Genomic DNA, 20,698 nt, shown 5'->3' with positions numbered 1-20,698 from the left:
TGTGCATCGGTGGTGGAGGGAGCGGATGTTGAAGGTGGTGGATGGGGTGCCAATCAAGCATGCTGCTTTGTCCTGGATGGTTTTGAGCTTCGAGTGTTGTAGGAGCTGCACTCATCCAGACAAACAGACAATATTCCATCACAGTGCTGACTTGTGACTTGTAGATGATGGACAGGCTTTTGAGAGTCAGGGGGTGAGGTACTCTCCGCAGAATTTCCAGCCCCTGACCTTCTCTTGTTGCCAGAGTTCTTATGGCTATTCCAGTTCAGTTTCTGGTCAATGATAACTCCCAGAATCTTGAAAGTGGGGGATTCAGTGATTGTAATGCCATTGAATATCAAGAGATGGTTGGATTCGCTTGCTGGTTATTGCATGGCACATGTGCCGCTCATCAGCCACAGCCTGAATGTTTTATCAATGGTCTTTAATAAAGCAGGTGAAGGTGTTTGGGCCTAGGAGATACTTAAACCATTAGTTCCTCAGGGTATGAAAATTATTTCAACATCAATAATTTCAAAATATCGATACCAAATTAAAATATTAAAGTCGTAAGAAATTTAACCAAATTTAAATTAAACTGCATTGTTAATTTAAATTTGTTGCACTGAAGAGTTTAAATGTAGAACTTTTCATTAGAAAAGTTTCCTGGAAAGCCATTTACTCTACTTACCCTCTCTCAGAGAAAACAATCCTCCTTGAGAACCACCATCAGGAAGAGGCCAACTTTGAGTTGCCTCTACATCTCTACCGTGAAGCTCCTCCTGCCACAGGCTAGACCGTGAATCTGGGATCTTCTCTGGATCAGGGATCCCTGAACCTGTCACTGCCACTTTGGCTGGCCCAGGTTCCTGGAGTCAAGGAGAGAGAGAGAGAGAGAGAGAGAGGGAGAAAGAAAAATAATGTTGGATGGAATAGGTTGGTTGCATGGTCTACTAGTCTGACAATGTAAATACTCTATTTTTGTTGCAGGCAACCAAGCCTTTTATGGAACAAGCAAGCATTTTGATCCTGTAGAAAAATGTCTATTATTAATAAGAATGGGAGCACATCCATAACCGATCCACCTCTTTACAGCCCATGTTTCAAGAAAGGCCCATTGCAAGATGGAATGCTTGGTGTGTCAGGAAACTATTTATATACAAAATACTTTCCCACAAATGTGCCTCAGAAGACACTTTTCAATATCAGATCCATTGTTTGAAATATATTTTTAAGTTCAAGGCATTCCTGTAGAATCTAGGAAAAGTCTACTCTTTACTGGGTTTGACTGAAAAGAACCCAATTAACTACAGACATTTCCAGCACCGAAACAACCTCAAACATGTCTCCACTCCCCTTCACACAGAACTGCTCCGTCAGGAACACCCTTCTTTACTCATCCACCAAAACTGCTTTCAGGTATCCTCCAAAGACACCCTTCCATGCAACCAAAGCAGCTACCATGTACGTCCATTTACCTCCTCCAAAATCATTGCAGAGAGCTGAACAACTCCTTCCAGTCTATTGCATGGGCACATGACAGTTTCCTCTATAATGGAAGGCCAAAGGTTAGGTGACCATTTAACTAAATACCTCTTACTATGTGCACAAGTGAGACCCTGACCTTCCTGCAGCTCGTCACTTTGTCTCACACACTAATAACTCCGCATTTAGCCTCCTAAAATATATCAATCAGGGTCAATGCAATCTTTAGAATCAATATCCTTTCTTTCTCCTGGGCACTCTGCAGCCCTCTGATCAGAACAGTGACTTCACAAATTTTGGCTGGGACTTTGTGAACAGTATACCATTCCCAATGTTGTAGCCAGAACTGTACACCACTTCTGCTTTCTCTCTTTGCGCCTTTTCCCACACAATTATAATTAAAATTCCAAGTGCCACTGGTGTGCATGCAAAACACATCTGATGTTGTAAGTCAACTCAAAGCCCTGTAAGGGCTTTGCTTGCCTGCCAACACCCTGAGATGGACACACATTAGGACAGTACTGACACCACCCTTTAGGCCATTTTCTTACCTTGACTGACCGTCATTACCACTCCACACCCCCACCGCACACAGGACATGCGACCCTTCCAACTTCAATCCACGCTACCCTCTCTGTCCTCCCTGGATTCCTCTTCCAATCCTCCATGCTCCAGCCCTATTCCATAACTTGTCGTCCCGGGCCTCTATGCTCCCCTCCCTTGTGCCATAGGGTAAAACAAGGGAACCCACCTTGCACACAAGAGCACAAAGTTGACAGGTGCACATCACCATTAAACTATCGTGAAAGGAGTGCAACAAGATTCTCAAACATCACTGATTTATCTTGAAGGTAGAACTTAATTGAAAACGTTTCATGCTGAGTATTCATGGCATCCAAAATATATTACAAGTATGAACATGCCAGGCTGGCATAATGCTCGACATACCACAAACTTTATCCCTGCAACCCAACCTACCATTGGGTAATCAAAGTCAGCTCAAATTTCCTCTATGAGATCTGCCCCCTCCCCCCTGCATCTTATGTCCTAGCAAACATGCTGATGTTTCTGTCATAGGCCCTTTTGTCAGAACATGGACCCCCTCCGAGGAGAAGAGTTTCTATTTCTCTGGCAATAGTATTCTTTCATCCTTCAAGGCTATTGCACAGCATTTATTGCCTAATTGCCTTTGTTCAGGGGGCATTTAAGAATCAACCACATTGCTGTGGGTCTGGAGTCACTTGGTAGATATCCTTCCCTAAAGGACATTAGTAAACCAAATGGGACTAAACAACAATTGGCAATGGTTTTGAGGTCATCAGCAGACCTTTCGATTCCAAATTTCACCATCTGCCATAGTGGGAATTCGAACCCAGGTCCCCAGAGCTTTACCTTGGGTTTCTGGAATACTGGTCCAGTGACAATACAACTACGCCACCGCCTCCCCCCAATAAATGGTCGACCAGTGAGCTTCTTTTATGCAGCACACAGCTTCTGCTGGAATCTTTCTTCTTTGTGCTTGTGCAGAAAGCATACCAGAATGTTGTGAAGTTTCCAAGTCTTCCTGCTTCTTGTCTCCAACAACATGTCCTCCATACTCTCAATGCTTCCTGGTTTGTAAATTTTTACCTATTAAAGGTGCAGCTCTTTTGCACTGAAGAGGAATAAGCCTTTATCAGTAATCTAGGCCTGGGAGCTTCAAAGAGCTGAAGCTTCCAAGTCTTCAGGGAGAGGGAGGACTTGGGTGAGAACTAACTCTGGGGTTTACATCACATGACCTCTCATCTCCATCTGTCCTCCATACTCTCATCAATGGTTGTCTGGCACATTCATCCTTGCAGTCCACTGTTTTCCCATTCCAACTGGAAACTGAACATGGTCTTTGCTAATTGGAAAGTTACCCCATTGTCATTATCTGATAGGATGACTCTTGATTCAAACAGCTCCATGTCCAATATCTTTATTATAAAACAAACAAAAAAGTATTAAAAGAAAAAGGGAAAAAGTTTTTTTTGTGATGTCCCCATAATTTCTTTTCCTGGGTTGTTTACAGCAGCATCCAGGATATTAATCTTTAACTTTTCAAGACTCCAGGAGGATTGGCAACCAGGGTGGTATTGGAGAGACAAAGAGAGGTCCTGATATCTTTTGGCATATTGTTTATTTATTTTTAAGTGCATGAAGCTCAAGTTTTTTGTACAAATGGGTGTCTTGCTTTTCAATGTAAGATACACCTGACTTCTTTTGTACATCTCCAAAGGGCCAGATCGTTGGTCAGCATAGAGTTTCATAATGTCCAAGTTCATTTGAATAAACTATTGTTGAGGCATATGCAAGGTAAAACTTCCCTTCCAGTAAATTAACAGCAAAAAGTGAAAAATATTGTTACCTTAAGAAAAAAGACTACAGTATCATTATAGTTGTGATGGTGAAACAGGCCAGTGTCTAGCAATGCCATTTAATGTAGATAAATATAGTTTCATTTGGGTGAGTAGAGCTATATATCAAAGCCTGGTAGAAAATTAAAGCTCACTGAATGGGAAAGGAACCTAGGAGTTACTGTACGAGTTGAAGATACAAGCCCAGACCCAAGAGGCTATTTTTAAAAATTAATTCATGGGGCGTGGGCTTCACTGGCTGGGCCAGCATTTATTACCCATCCTTAGTTGCCTTGTAGAAGATGGTGGTGAGCTGCCTTCTTGAACTGCTCCAGTCCATGCGGTATAGGTACCCCACAGTACTGTTAGGAAGAAAGTTCCAGGATTTTGACCTAGCGACAGTGGGGGAACGGCGATATATTTCCAAGTCAGGATGGTGAGTGGCTTGGAGGGGAACTTCCAGGTGGTGGAGTTCCCATCTATCTGTTGCCTTTGTCCTTCTAGGTGGTAATGGTCGTGGGTTTGGGAGGTGCTAAGGAGCCTTGGTGAATTCGTGCAGTGCATCCTGTAGATGGTACACACTGCTGCAACTGTGTGCCGGAGGTGGAAGGAGTGATTGTTTGTGGATGTGGTGCCAGCCAAGTGGACTGCTTTGTCCTGGATGATGTCAAGCTTCTCGAGTGTTGTGGTAGCTGCACTCATCCAGGCAAATGGGGAGTATTCCATCACACTCCTGACTTGTGCTTTGTAGATGCTGGACAGGCTTTGAGGAGCCAGGAGGTGACAGTTACTCGTCACACGATTGCTAGCCTCTGACCTGCTCTTGTAGCCACAGTATTTATATAGCTAAACCAGTTCAGTATTTTGGTCAATTGCAACACCCAGGATGTTGATAGTGGGGGATTCAGTGATGGTAATACCATTGAACATCAAGGGGTAACAGCTGGATTCTCTCTTCTTGGAGCTGGTCATTGCCTGACACTTGTGCGGCACGAATGTTACTAGCCACTTGTCAGCCCAAGCCTGGATAATGTCCGAGTCTTGCTGCATTTGGACATGGACTGCTTCAGTATCTGAGGAGTCACAAATGGTGCTGAACATTGTGCAATCATCAGCGAATATCGCCACTTCTGACCTTATGGGCAGAATTTTGCCGTCGGCGTGCGGGGGTGGGCCTGACACGCCGACGTGTAAAATGACACGCAATGATGCTGGCCATGCTTCCCGACGTCATTGCGCGTCATTTCAATATTTTGTTCGACAGGCTTGCAGCCGCCTCCGCCACACACCTGTCAAACTGTCAATGGCCCACTAAGGACATTGGAAAAGCAATTAACCTTGAACCTAGGCCATTTCAGAGGGCACTTAAGAGTCAACCACATTATTGCAGGTCTGAAGTCACATGTAGACCAGACCAGGTAAGGATGGCAGATTTCTTCCCCTAAGAGGCATTAGTGAACCAGATGTTTTTTTTTTAAAAAACGCCGATCAGCAATGGTTTCATTGTCATGCTTAGACTTTTAATTCCAGATTTTTATTGAATTCAAATGTCACAATCTGCTGAGGTGGAATTCAAACCAAGTTCCCCAGAAAATTACCCTGAGTATCTGGAATACTAGTCCAGTGACAATACCATTACACCACCGCCTCCCCAGTCTCCCTTTTAAAATGACTCTAGAATTTAAAACCCCTTAGTTATCAGGATGGCATCTTTCTACAAATAACACCAGAGTCTAGGGGCAGAATTCTCTGCCTACCCGGCGGGCAGGCCCGACCCAATCTCCGGCGGGCGGGCCCGACCCAATCTCCGGCAGGCGGGGAGTCGATCCCTGCTGGAGAAGCAGGCCCCGCCACCACTTTAAACGTGGGGCAATTAAGGCCTGGCTGGCGGGAAGCGCTATGCAATTCCTGTATGGGCAGGGTGAGGGGGTGGATTCCCCAAATTCGAGAGTGTGCTCTTTCGAGCTTGCGCACGAAAAAGCGCACATCTTCCTAAAGCTAAGTGCTGCCTCAGGGAGATCGCTGACAGCTGTATAAACATTAAAAATAGAGACAAAAAAAATCCTTAACATGTTCCCCTCATGTGACAATGTCACACGAGATGGGACATGTTAATAAATTTCATTAAATCTTTATTCAACTTTTTAAATCCCTACATGAAACCTCATCCCGCCAGTGGATGAGGTTTCATGTTTTTTCTATTCCCCGCCGAGGCTCCTGGCCTGCCCGCCAATCTTAAGGTTGGACGAGCAGGTCCTTTAATTGTTTTAATGATCCTGTCAATGGTCTCAATTGGCCATTGACAGGTCGGCGGGCGGACAGCTGATTCTGCTGCAGGCCCACCTTCCTGAAGATTTAAATGGGGCGGGATGACTTCAATTGTCCCCCCCCCGCCCCCCCCAAACGTCATCCGACGTCACTCTGCACGTCGGTGAGTGGGCCCCGCCCCCTGCTCGTCAACAGCAAAATTCAGCCCAATGTATTTAAAATGATGAATGCACTAGGCAGCATTTGGGTGGACAATAATTGAATTAGGAAAAATAAGAGGTCATGCTTATAAGCTATTTAAGCATAATAGTAGGTTGGATGTCAGGAGGTTTAACTTGAGCAGATGGTTACTGAAGCTTGGAACTAAATGTAGGTCATGTGGTGGGTGCAGACTGACCACAACAGGTCAAGAATGAGCTGGACAGATTCTTTGTTGCTGTATATAAAAAGGTAAATGGAATGTTGTTTGATTACCTAATGGTTACTGTGATCCCCTGAAGTAGTTTTGGTTGCCTTCAGCGCTCAGAGAGAGATTTCCAAGACTTCTCTCTGCCATTGGACAGGGCTAGGATTTTAAAAATCAGTTTTATTGCTCTTTTCAGGAACTTGTTTGACTGTTGGTGAGATGGGGATGGAGTGGGGAGGGGAAACTACATTGGGGGTTTAGGGTACTCAGCTGAATTAGTGCTATTTGGGACAGGCTTGATGAACCTGCCATTCTTTACCGGTCATTTCTTTTCTTACCTTTGTATCTTTGTCTTTTATTAAGGCTGCACACTACAGGTAGAGTATGAATAAAGGTAAGTCCAGCTACCTAAAAAGTGGACATTTTTATAATGTTCCATACATCAGTGTTAATTGAGTAAATTTAAAAATGAACTTAAACTAGATAATTCGACTAAATGATGCATTGGCAAGGTGTGGCTCCAGACTAGTCACTGGCTTTGTCAATTTGTGCAACTTTCTATCCATGCTCAAAGCAACCCCTGACCCCACCCGGCCTGATCCAAACTGCCCACGGTCTGAAACGGCCGATCTGAAAACCCACAATATCCAAAATCCAGTCCTGAGGGTGCCAGGTTTGAGGTGCTGTACTTGTATACCCAATTTCTTAATTCTGAAGTACTTTGCAAAACAGCACTCACATGAGAAATTATTCATTTTCATCCACTCATTTCAGTCACACCAAGTTTGCTGCATCTGTTCTTATATAGAATTAAGCATCAGCCGCCTAGGTATTAGTAGACCTACATCAGTGGCCAGGATGAGTTTATCATCACAGTCTGGTTTGATATCAACTAATCATCAAATCCTCATTTACCCAATTTTGTCTCCTGCTCATTTCAATCTTCATGGCAACCTAGTGCATTGTGGGCTTCCACCTTTTAGTTTCAGAGACCAAAAAACTTCAGTTCAATGTCTCAATAATTAGAAGGAGCTACAGGATGTTTTTCTTTTCCCTCCACCTTTAAGTTGAGCTGTTTTGGGAAGTAGTTTAGAATTAGAGGGAACAGTGGTGCCATGCAGGTTTAATTATTAGATTATGTTACTGAATTACACTACATAACTTCCTCTGCAACATCCATTATCCTACAGATTATTCAAAACTAATGAACAGAATAATCTACAATAACAAAAAATGGTGCATCATTTTAAATTGGTGAATCAGGTCATCATATTTTCAAGCTAGAATAATAGCATCATTGTGTTCATCTGTATGGTAGTGCACAATGTCATAACAAATTTTGTTTCACTTTAAGAAAAACATCAGGCTTTTCAGGCCCAATAATCTAAAACAAAATAAAGAATATGATCAGCAAGACAAGCAGAAAGAAAGAAACTAGGAGGAGTAGGCCATTCAGCCCTTCGAGCCTGCTCCACCATTCATTATGATTATGGCTGATCATCAACTCAACAGCCTGCTCCCGCTTTCTCCCCCTACCCTTTGATACCTTTCGCCCAAAGAGCTATATCTAACTCCTTCTTGAAAACATACAATGTTTTGGTCTCAACTATTTTCTGTGGTAACGAATTCCACAGGCTCCCCACTCTCTAGGTGAAGAAATTTCTCCTCATCTCAGTCCTAAATGCTCTATCCCATATCCTCAGACTGTGACCCCTGGTTCTGGATTCCCCCACCGTCAGGAACATCCTTCCTGCATCTACCTTGTCTAGTCCTGTTAGAATTTTATAGGTTTCTTTGAGATCCCCTCTCATTCTTCTGAACTCGCGAACATAACCCTAATCGACTCAATCTCTCCTCATATGTCAGTCCCGCCATCCCAGGAATCAGTCGGGTAAACCTTCGCTGCACTCCCTCTATAGCAAGTACATCTTTCCTCAGATAAGGAAACCAAAACTGCACACAATATTCCAGATGTGGTCTCACTCTGTACAAGTGCAGCAAGACATCCCTGTACCTGTACTCGAATCCTCTGGCTATGAAGGCCAACATACCATTTGCCTTCTTTACCACCTGCTGCACCTGCATGCTTACCTTCAGCGACTGGTGTACGAGGATACCCAGGTCTCATTGCAAATTCCCCTCTCTCAATTTATAGCCATTCAGATAATAATCTGCTGTCCTGTTTTTGCTACCAAAATGGATAACCTCACATTTATCCACATTATACTGCATCTGTCATGCACACTTAGCTTGTCTAAAGCACACTGAAGCATCTCTGCATCCTCCTCACAGCTCACCTTCGCACCCAGCTTTGTGTCATCTGCAAATTTGGAGATATTTAATTCCCTCATCTAAATCATTAATATATATTGTGAATAACTGGGGTCCCAGCACCAATCCCTGCAGTACCCCACTAGTCACTGCCTGCCATTCGGAAAAAGACCCATTTATTCACAGTCTTTGTTTCCTGTCTGCCAACCAGTTTTCTATCCATCTCAAAACACTTTTCCCAAGCCCATGCGCTTTAATTTTACACGCCAATCTCTTATGTGGGACTTTGTCGAAAGCCTTCCGAAAGTCCAAATAAACCACATCCACTGGCTCCCCCTCATCAACTCCACTAGTTACATCCTTGAAAAATTCCAGTGGATTTGCCAAACGTGATTTCCTTTTCATAAATCCATGCTGACTCTGTCTGATTCTGCCACTGTTTTCCACATGCTCAGCTATTAAATCTTAAATGGACCCTAGAATTTTCCCCAATATCGACATCAGGCTGACTGGTCTATAATTCCCTGTTTTCTCTCTGCCTCCCTTTTTAAATAGTGGGGTTGCATTAGCTACACTCCGATCTGTAGGAACTGTTCCCAGAGTCTATAAAATGTTGGAAGATGGCCACCAATGCATCCACTATTTCTGGGGCCACTTCATTAAGTACTCTGGGGTGTAGATTATCAGGCCCCGGGGATTTATCGGCCTTCAATCCATCAATTTCCCCAACACCATTCCCCTACTAATACTGATTTCTTTCAGTTCCTCCCTCTCACTAAACCCTGTGTTCCCCAACATTTCTGGTATGTTATTAGTGTCCTCCTTTGTGAAGACAGAACCAAAATATGTAGATAGTTGGTCAGCCATTTCTTTGTTCCCCATTATAAATTCCCCTGTTTCTGACTGTAAGAGAGCTACATCTGTCTTCACCAATCTTTTTCTCTTCACAAAGCTATAGAAATTTTTACAGTCAGTTTTTATATTCCTTGCAAGCTTACTCTCGTACTCTATTTTCCCCTTCTTAATCAATCTCTTGATCCTCCTTTGCTGAATTCTAAACTACTCCCAATCCTCAGGTCTGTTGTTTTTTCTGGCCAATTTGTATGCCTCTTCCTTGCATCTAATACCATGCCTTATTTCCCTTGTAAGCCACGGTTTGGCCACCTTTCCTATTCTACTTTTGCGCCAGACAGGAATAAAAATTTTGTTGCAGTTCACCCATGAGCTCTTTGAATGTTTGCCATTGCCTATCCACTGTCATCCCTTTAAGTAACATTTCCCAATCAATCATAGCCAACTCGCGCCTCATACTATCGTAGTTTCCTTTATTAAGATTCAGGACACAAGTCTCAGAATTAGCTACGTCACTCTCCATCCTGATGAAGAATTCTATCATACAAAGATATTCTATCAAACAAAGCTAAATATTTTTGCTTTCGTTGAAAAGCACACAAAAGTACTTCAAAGAGAATGATGAGTCACTTCTCCAATGATTCATCTGGTTCAAATAAATTACATGATTATCCATATGACTAAGGACCCAGGTTCAGTCCCCAGTCTATATGAAATTAGCAGTTCTGGGGAATTGAGTAGAAAACTGGCACGGGTTATTATTTCCTGATTACATTCTCTCAAGGTCCAGCGGTGACAGGATTCTGCTTCATCTTAATGCCTACGACAATCAAATAACTCACCAGTTCTCATTAAAGGATGGTTGCTCTAATGCATTTTCAATAGATGCTCATGCAATCATACCCCAGCAAAAGATCAGCATCCTCTGGACAGGAGCAGGGAGAACAGAAGAAGTAAAGAAACAGAAAAAGCAGCAAGACCAAAAAGGAGGGGGGGGGGGAAGAAAGATTCTTTAAAATTTCTCTCCAGCTCCCTTAAGCAATCAAAACCAGTTCAGACCATCACACTGACCAAGAAAGAACAAACTAGTTTTGGGATAAAATATTTTTTTTTGGAATATACAACTCTGGCTCCTTCTAAACATAAACTAGCAAGTTTCTTAAACACTTAGCAAAATAGAACATTCACTAGTTATTTATATACTGAAATGAAAATTCACGCTGGCTGTCACGCAGCATTTCAAAATACGCGATTCAAACACCTACACATTATCAGAAATAAAATTTGGCCCATATTTCTTTTGATCACGCAAAGGTTTCACTTTCAAGCAATCTTGTGATTGCGCTGCTTAGTGATTTCTTAGCAATTACATCAGTTGCTAAGCACATAGACACCTACCCAGAAAGCTATTAAGTGTTGACCGATTTCAAAATTACTTCAACAGCTCTGAAAAAACATCTATGATACATGAAAACACAGTTTGACAAAGACTGGTATGGGTAATGGGTTTGTCATAAATTCAATTTGCAAATAAAACTATTATGCCAACCCTTGTATAGATTTTGAACCAAAGAAACAGACCATTGCCCTCAGGTTTTCGTCAGTGTTTATGTGGCACAACAGCCTCCTCACATCACACTTCATCTCACCTAACTCCTTTCTCCCTCACAGATTCTCTTAAATGCATTTATGTAATTGCCTCATCCACTCCATATCGTAGCAAGTTCCACATCTGAGTAAAGGCTTCTCTGGAATTTACTTTGGAATTATTTACGACTCTTATATGTATGGCTCTAGCTTTGGGCATTGTTGTGAATATGTCTAACTTCATGATATCTTAGCAATGTACCTATTAGTGGGGACTGAAGTTTTTAAAATGTAAGATATGGAATCACCTGGTTTGGGAGGCTGCTAAACAGACCTAAGTAAACGCAATTCAAAAGGATGGCCCATGTTTCTTCAATTAGGTCAGAGTTGGAATTGGGAAAACATTAAACAATGGGTGGCTGCTTTGAGCTTCTTGATGGAGGTGAAATGTCTACAGTTGTCTTCAGAAGTGACTTAAAATTATTTATATGGTTTCCCAGAACAAAAGGTGGTCGTTTGGGAATGGGAGATAATGAGTTTGGAATCTCCAGTGGGTTCATCCCAGGTGTGCCATGTTGCAACAAGAATAAATAGCAGGGAGGCTTTTTTTTTTTGAGTTTAATCTGTGTTTTCTCTCACAGAAGCAGTCAGTTGAAGCCTGGAAGCAGCTTTGAGAGGTAGCAAAGAGAAATTCCCAGAAGCTGTAGACCAGAAGCAGAGGGCTCTCAAAGACCAAAGGTGTTTTCGGAGTTAGAATTATTGAGCGAGAAAGTAGTTCGGCCCATGCTTGAGCTGGGGTGTCCACAATCATGAGGTGAAGGAGCTGGTGGATGGACCTCAAGAAATCTCATACTGTGAAGAACAGCAGGAACACAGAGAAGAATCAAATTGAATCCCTGAGAGCTATGGCACAGCTTGGTTTGATCCCAGAAGTGAACAAACACTCAAGATTCTGTGAAGTATAGGGGAACTCTTGGGTGGAACTAACAGTAGAATGGGAAGTGATCTGCTGAGATTTTCATGTTTAAAATCTAAGTGTTTATGAAATGTATAGTGTTAAGTACTTGTTTTATTTAAAACATGAAGCCTTGTGGCATAGTTCTTTCAGTTAATAACTGGGAGTTTGAATTTCTTTTTAAAAGCTACTGGTCTCCACCAAGATCTTAAACTGGGGGTTCCCACCAGATTTCAAATCCACAGACTACCTAGCATTTGCTAAAGTATAAGCAGACAAGATTTCAAAGTGACTTTTACTGTATTTATTCAAAGTTGAAATGGCTTTATCAATTGCTGAAGCTTTCCTTGAGGGAAGATTTATCTCAGAGTGCCTTACAACAATTAAAAGTTAAATTAAAAGAAAGAACAGAAAAACTGAAGATATAGAGTTAAAATTTAGTAGATGCTACAAAAGCAGAAATAGTTGAGGTAGCAACTCAACATTTGAAAATTGAGGAGGAAAAGATTAATCCAGTTAATAATCCTGTTGAGTTGGCGAGGATTCAATTACAAATGAGGCAACTTGAATTAGAATTCCAAAGGGAAGAAAAAGAGCCAAAGAAATGGAAATGTGAAAACTTGAATTAAGAATTCCAAAGAGCACAAGATAAGGAAGGCCTCGAGTTTCAAGGAGAAAAAGAAAGAAACTTTGAACTGGATAAAGGTTTCATTTACATGGCGCATAATTTTCTGCCTGTCTGGTGGATGGAGCAGGAACGGCTGCAGGCCCATTCGGCACCCGCGATCGGGGCCGCACAGTCATTTTGCGCAGGCGGGCCAATTAAGGCCCACCCAGCACATTTCTGACTCCCGTGAATAGCGGGAGTGTGGGGGCTGCAGCAGGCATGCGCAGACTGCCGGGTCCAATGGTGGCCCAGCAGTCTGTTTAAAGGAATGCCTGGTGGCCTCCTGTGGGCTGCTCACAATGGCCACTTCGAGGTCACACCACAGGGGGTCTGTTGAGCAGGGAACACTGGAGGGAAGGGCAAAGGAGCAGGGCAGGCTGCAGGGTCTGCCACAGGAGCAGGGCAGGCTGCAGGGTAGGCCAGTGGGGTGCCAATATGCCCCTCACTTTTCTGTTGAATGCCTTGCTGCCTTCAAGGAGGTGGCAGCACAGCAGAAGCTGTTGGTCCTCTAGAATGGGAGGAGGACGAACCCCACATGACCAAACTTGCATGGGAGGTGGCAAGCTCCTGTGATGTGATGCAGCACACCTGGATCCTGTGCCATAAGCGCTTCAATGATTTGTTGCGCTTTGGAAGGGTGAGTACCATATTGGCACTGGGCATTTAATCCAGCAGGTAGCCTTAGCCTTCGAGGGACCCCTCACCCCACCCACCCCCAAGTTTTACTGTCATGACTGCATTGAATCATGTTGGGCATCAGTGGTGCAATGCGCCTCAGGGCAGAGTGTCATGCTTCCTCCTTGGAGAGAGTGACTTTCATGGAGAGGGGCTTCCAGGGGAACAAGCAGCTTCTCCTGGGGGTTACACTCGGACCTGCAAGCCCTCACAGCACCAGTGGACTCAGCTGGTCATTGCCAATGTGGGAGATGGTACGGGCTTCAAGCTTCTCAGCTCGTTGCCCATCCATTGACAGTGAGCAGGGTGGTCCGGGGCGATCTCATGTCGGCGGAGCAGCTGCCTGTCTTATCTGCGGGCTCTTCTCATGGCACTCCGGATGAGGGCAACAGCTGCTCCGCCCCTCTCCCAGTGACCGCTTCATCGGATGAGGCTGCAAAGACTGGGGAAATGCCAGCTATGGACTTGGCAGCTCCCTAACAGGCAGGGTCAGCACAAGCTCCACAGGCCAGAGGGCGGCCGCCAAGGTCAGAGGCCAACAGGACAGCAGGCTGTCTCAGGTGCCATTCCGAGTGATGGGGCAGCACCAAGACGTAGCACCATAAACGTAAGCATTAGGCAACTTAGGCACACCACGGGTTTCTCTCTGGTGCTTTTCTGCTGGCCCCAGATGAGGAAATTATTATTTGTTTATGCTTGGAAAACGTTTTGGTTTGACTTTGTGAGACCTTATGATGGTGAAAATTAAAACCAGATGTGTTACCATGGCTGAGGGTGGCTCCTTTGTTCTGCATTTGTATGTTTCACAAAAATGTCATGAGTGTTTGAGTGGACATTGAAGTTTAAGTCCAAAGCCCTTAGTTGCATCTGAAGAAGTGTTAGATGTAGCACTTAAGTGCCGAGTATGGAAGCGCCAGGCAAGGCTAGTCCTCCTGATCCATTTGTGTGGAGCCAGCTGAAGGTTCATTGCATTAAAGTCTCCCAGGTGTCCCTGCCTCCTTGATGTAGTCCTGGGTCAATGTTTAGCCCCTCATCATTCCCCTGTGCTTCCTCACCCTCAGAATCAGTGCTGGACTCATCATGTGCAGCCGCAGACACTGTGTCAACGTCTTCATCATCCACTGCGTCCCCCCCTTTCCAGCGCAAGATAGTGGTTGTATGCTGCACTCTCCACAATCACCGAGACATCATCTGGGGGGTACTGGAGTGCACCGAGTGGTCCAGGCATCAGAAGCATGTCTTGAGAAGACCGATGGCTCACTCCTCACAGCCCTTGTGGAGGCATGGCTCCTATTGTAGTGCTGCTCAGCTTCTGATATTGGATGGCAGGGAGGCATCATGAGCCACCTTCTGAGGAGATAGCCCTTATCACCTAGCAGCCATCCATCAAGCTGAGCCAGAGCATTAAAGAGCCCCAGCACCTGGGAGTGTATGAGGATGTAGGCATCATGGGAGTGGCCAGGGTACCTGGCACAGACTTCTAGGATCAGCAGCCTGTGATCATACACTATCTGCACTTTCATGAAGTGGAAGCCCTTCCTGTTGACGAAGGCACCGAACTCACCTGCTGGCACCTTGATGGCCACATGTGTACAGCCTATTGCACCCTGGATGCAGGGGAAGCCAGCAGTGGCCTTGAAGCCTCTGGCTTGCTGTGTCTGGCTTGTCTGCACCCAGCAGAAGCAGATGAAGGTCAATGCACGCCTGAATAGAGCATCTGTAACCTGCTTGACACAAGTGATTAGGAGACACCGCAAAGATCACCCACCGAGCCCTGGAAGGAGCCAGAGGCATAGAAGCTGAGGGAAACTGTGAGCTTCAGAGCCACTGGCATGGGGTGTCCACCTACACAGTTAAGAGAGATCTCAGGACCAATCATCTGACAGATGTTGATGACTGTCTCCCTTGGCAGTCGGGGCCTCCTTCTGCACTGCACCTCAGTCATATTGAGGTAGCTGCTTCGCCGTCTGTATATCCTGGTAGCAGGATAGTGGTGTCTTCTGCAGCCCCTTCCACCTTGAACTACCTCTTGGCCCTGCGCCTGTACTCCCAAAGGTGGCTCCCCTGGAGGCTCATTGTGCACTCCTGGCCTCCTCCTTATTCTATCTCTCTCTTCCTCCTCAGAGGAGCTGCCTCCAGTGGACATGTCAGAACCCATACCCAGGCTAAAGGGAGGCCTTCGGAAAGCTGCAGGACCGATCAATATTACTGACTGCAGAGTGCTGACCTGAAGGCTCAAAGTGCACAGAAAGCTGCTGGAATTCATTCTGAACTGCTACAGATCACACAGGCAAATTTTAAAAACTTTCTGCAATTAATACTCAGAACAGATTGACAACCCTATTGAGCCCTCTTAACCCGCCCGCGGATGGGTTTTATTAAAAAGTCTCTTATCCACCTGCCTATTGCGCTTGTGCGACGACCCAAAGATCACAAGGGCGCCTGAAAATCAGCACTGATTGACAATTTAAGGGCCTTAACTAGCCCATTCATTAATGGTGGGCGCGTGTCGAACTTCTTCACACGCCCGCCCACGAAATGTTGCAATGACGCGTGGTGACGTCAGGATGCTCGCCCGTCACCGTGCATCATTTTACGCGCTGATGTGCGGGGCCCGCCCCCTGCACATCAGGCAGAAAATTCTACCCATGGACAGGGCATAATTGGCAGATTAGACGATGATTTGAATTCATCTCCAGATTTTGATTTAGCTAGGAACATTTGCCGTGCACTCAAATTCAGTGAGGAAGAGGTCAAAAGGTATTTTGTCTCCTTTGAAGAATTTCCAATAAGCTGGCTTGGCCACAAGAGAATTGGACCATTCTTTTACAAAGTGTTTTAGTAGGAAAGGCATTGGATGTCTAAGCAAGCTTTTCAAATGAACAATTTTTAGATTATAAACCGTTAAGACTGCGTTGCTTAACGCATATCAGCCAATTCCAAAAGTTTATACCTTAAAACTTTGGCATCTGAAGAAAAGACAAAATCAAACGTTTGTAGAATTTGCTGGGGAAGAAAAATCAATGTTTTTTGTCTGTTGATATTGTTCGATGAAAACTGAACAGAATTTTGTTGTTAATGGAGGAAATTAAATTTCAGCTGGCATCAGAACACCTTAGCTGCTTTTTTGGCTGACAGCTATGATTTAACACTCAAACACACAAACTTCCATCTACAAACCCACACAGAGGCTGGAGAGATAAACGGAATGGTAGTTACCAAGACTCTAACTATAATGATGGAGTGGCAGAAATGAAAAAAGCTGATGCTCCCCAAGGTGTTCAAAAAGATAGCATACAGTATAAAATGAATGGAAAAGACCAACATGTACTCATTGTCATGAAAGCAGACATTTGAAAGCAGATTACTGGGAGGTTAAAACAGAAAGCCATGGTGCGGGGGTGGGGGGGGCAGTGGTGCTAATGTTTGTCCTGGGAATGCCGCTTTAGCGGGTGAAACTTGTGGAAAACCAATACCTTCAAATGTATTTACCATGGGTGTAAATATTTTCCGAAGAACATTTTTAAACACAAGAAATAACAATTAGCAGCAATGGTGATTTAAAATTGCCTGAAGTGTTAACATGATGAAACGATTTTCTATGGGAGCATGAACCTCACCCACCCCCCACCTCCATCATACAGAACATGTTGATTTTTTTCTCCTTATTTATTACAGATTCATTTGTAGTTTACTGTAATGCTGAGTATAAACCTGAGTATATTTTTTTCTAGAATAAGCCAAAATACATTACAACTCAAACCTCACTCCACATTTTGTTTCAAATTTTTGGCAATTCTAAAATTACAGTGACAGGAATTGTAAAAAGTTAATATATTCAGGGAACATCCATCTTATCTCAGAAAACCAGCTGCAACCAGTATTCAAATAAACCTTCATGTAAGGCACATTCCAGCAAGTTCCTCTGTGGAAAGTAAATAAAGATTTTTCAAAAGCTGCATTTTATGAGCTTATATATAACTTTTAGGGGATAAAACAATAAATAAAAACACTTGCAATTGTGACTGTCAGAAATCAATGTCTCTTAATTTGTTTTGTCTTGTGCACAAATATGGGAGTGGAATCTATTTGGACAGCTCCAGTTCAACCTTCCAGATAAGGAAGAACCTCCAATCCTACTGAGAAAGGCTGATTATTTGCAAAATGCTGGCAAGTTCACACACAGGTTGACATGCTAACGTCAACTTGAAACGTTGATCATGGGTGTATGTATAAATGTGTGGCCAACTGGATTAGTCAGAGTTTGCCTGTGCCATTGTTCGTACAGAAAGCTTTGGTGGGCATGTGGATGTGGAAAAGTAAATTCAGTAAAATATAGGGGGGAAAAAAAAGGGGAAAAATTAATTCCTCAATAAAGTCTCATCATTTATTTGGTACGGTCCATGGTCAGTCCCCATACCCAAAATCATAGCTCTCTCTCTCCCAGTCGAATTCCTATATCCTACTCCACATCCAAAATGTGTTTTTCTGATTACTGTTGCTAGGCAGCAAGCGAATGAAAGGATCGAGCAACTGTGGCCCAGGGCCTGGAGGCTGTGTACTAACTGCTAATTGATCAGTATAAGGGCTGCTTCACAGCACCATAGCATCCACAAGCAACACGAATAAACTCTAATAGTGAACTCAGGCCACATAGAAGTGGCAAAAACTGAAAAATCCTATTATTGAACCATAGAATAATTGGTTTTGTTGAGTTGCTTGGTAGTAATCCAGATGAACAGTTTGAAAACATCAAAGTGAAAGACCTGTTTCAGCAGCTTGTGCATGAATCTAGAAATTGACTCCAATCATTCACCTATTCTGCATATATTTTTTCCTCAGTATCACCTCAATAAGTTGATCAAATTAGTTTAGAGTTGACACTTCCTACCATCACAAGGTTGCTGTAACATGTACACATATGATTTAATTCATATGAAAAAGTCCAGGTCAGCTACTTTATAGCAAACGCATTTTTTAATCCCTCCAGACATGTTATTTAGAGATAATATTGCCAGCAATTTTACCGTCAAAATATCACTAAAATAATTGTGTTTCTGGATTCCATGTAGAATGCAAAGTCTCTATGTGCTCCTGACATGGGCTCAAAAGCAGAATAGAGAATTTTTATTTTTATAAAATGCTTATTTGGAAGATTGAATAAGAATCTCATTCTTCCAAAGGCTTCATGAACTTCAATACCATATTTTTGTTGAACAGTTTTTTTCTTTAATGTGAGGTTGTCATGTTGTAAATGTATAATCTCTGATCCACCATAAGCTTGGCAAGGAAATTTCAACTAAAACAAAATTGCAAAACTAAAACAGTTACGAATACTGCAAGGGTCAAATTCATTACCTCAGTAACAAATAAATAGATTTCATTTGACATTAAAATAGTTTTCACCACAAAGATTTCTAGGAAGTAAAAATTATATCGACTGTAAACTGTGGGTGTAACTACACCAAATGGACTGCAGGGTTCAAGGCGGCAGCTCACCACCAACTTTTCTGGAGCAATTCGGGGTGAGCAAGTCCACATCCCGTGATTTAATTAAAACAAACAAATAAATAAATAAGACACCGACCAAACTATCCACTGGAGAGCAAGAACAGTTGTGTGGTTAATCCTCCATTTCGAGATAATAAATGCACAACTTCAAACTAAGAGTTCAGGTTAATTTATTTTCAACTCCAGGTTAGATAAAAATACAAATGATCTACAAGTTATTTATGGTAAAATTGCATCTTTTGGGAATACTGATAGAGACAACCATCCATGGGTGGAAAAGGGCTTGTAATAGCACACATAGAAGCCAAAATTATTAGTGCACAAATCCACAACTGGACAGTAGAGATTTTACGATCCCAGTGTAAAACTACAAATTGTCAAGCAGTCAAAGCAGCAATCATAGGTATTTAAACTGCAGGGTAAAACAATGGATAGTCAGATACTATCAATAAGTTTTGTGAACAGCTAATTACTCATAACATAGTTGAATATTTAAATTACAGAAACATGCACCAAAAATTCAACCAGAAGTGTGAAAGCTAAAGATTGTCCCTCCAAGCCATTTTTCATTATCAGCATCTAGTCCTGTCTGATCCATATAAAATTGGTTTTGACAATGTATTGCCAAAATATTTCACAGAAAATACCCAAAGGCCACAATTGAGGTTAACCTGAAGTATTGATTTAAAATAATGATTTTATATATTACTCTACTCCATTTTATCATTTTCTTATTTCATTTTACTGAGGTCCCAAGGTGTGCGATGGCTCCAAATATTCTATATGTAGGAATGTCCAAGAAATATTCTTTTTAGCCACTATGTATAACAATGGTAACTAAGAGGTAAGATCAGGGTGCACTTAAGCCAATTATTGGATTGCTATTTACATTTAGAATTTTCAAGAAGCGGGAGCAGGAAACAGGAAAGAACAAAAAAAAAGTCCATATTGGCAAAGAAATCTTAAATAATTAATTTCACATTCAAATACTTACATCAGTGGGCCACAAGAACAACAAATGTGCTCAACGACAAACAAATAAATAAGTGTATGGGAATTGTGCAAAATAAATTACATAAAGACAGTTTAGGCAAACAATTACAGCGACCAACTAGAAACCAACATACCATGGCAACATTACAGGATACACCAGTAAATAAATGCACTGATCACAGCTCACTAGCAATCAACAAGCTCAGCAACCTCTCCCAGAAAACTCAATGTCAACAGGAATGGTGGGAGGGGAAAAGGACAAATAAAGGGTTTAACAACTTCTCTGCACTATCTTAAGCACACTCTTATAATGCCTGCATTAAATTTCTATCTGAACTTAAATAAATAGGAATTTAATATTTTAACCCAGTGGCTTTCAACCTTTTTTTGGTAAAGGAATCCTGTAACATATTGTGAAATTCTGTGGAACCCCAACCCCTTGCTCCTTCCTCCCGCATTTGTGTGTGCATGCGCTTGCACATATAAATACACATACATGCATATGCATGATGTAACATAAAACAAAAATGAAAAAAGTCAAACACTATTGAACGAATGAATGAAAATGCAAACATTTTAAATGATTATTTATTAAATCTAAGAACAATATGTTTTGAAAGATTTAGTGCAAATTTTCAAATGACTTGAAAATTCCGGAGAGCCCTGGGTGA

General features: G+C 42.7%; 1 protein-coding gene across 4 annotated transcripts in view; it reads right to left on the bottom strand.

The window, feature by feature from the left end:
• The window catches only part of LOC121293611 (myosin phosphatase Rho interacting protein), a 415,475-nt gene that overhangs the window by 195,913 nt on the left and 198,864 nt on the right, over positions 1 to 20,698 (bottom strand). For all 4 annotated transcript variants that reach the window (XM_041216721.1, XM_041216719.1, XM_041216723.1 and 1 more), the window contains exon 6: positions 671 to 848. In XM_041216721.1, coding sequence (XP_041072655.1) covers positions 671 to 848 — 178 coding nt within the window. The remainder of the gene's footprint in view (positions 1 to 670; positions 849 to 20,698) is intronic.

The sequence above is a fragment of the Carcharodon carcharias genome, chromosome 22 (assembly GCF_017639515.1).
Source record: "Carcharodon carcharias isolate sCarCar2 chromosome 22, sCarCar2.pri, whole genome shotgun sequence".
Lineage (NCBI taxonomy): Eukaryota > Metazoa > Chordata > Chondrichthyes > Lamniformes > Lamnidae > Carcharodon > Carcharodon carcharias.
This window is presented reverse-complemented; position numbering and strand designations above follow the sequence as displayed.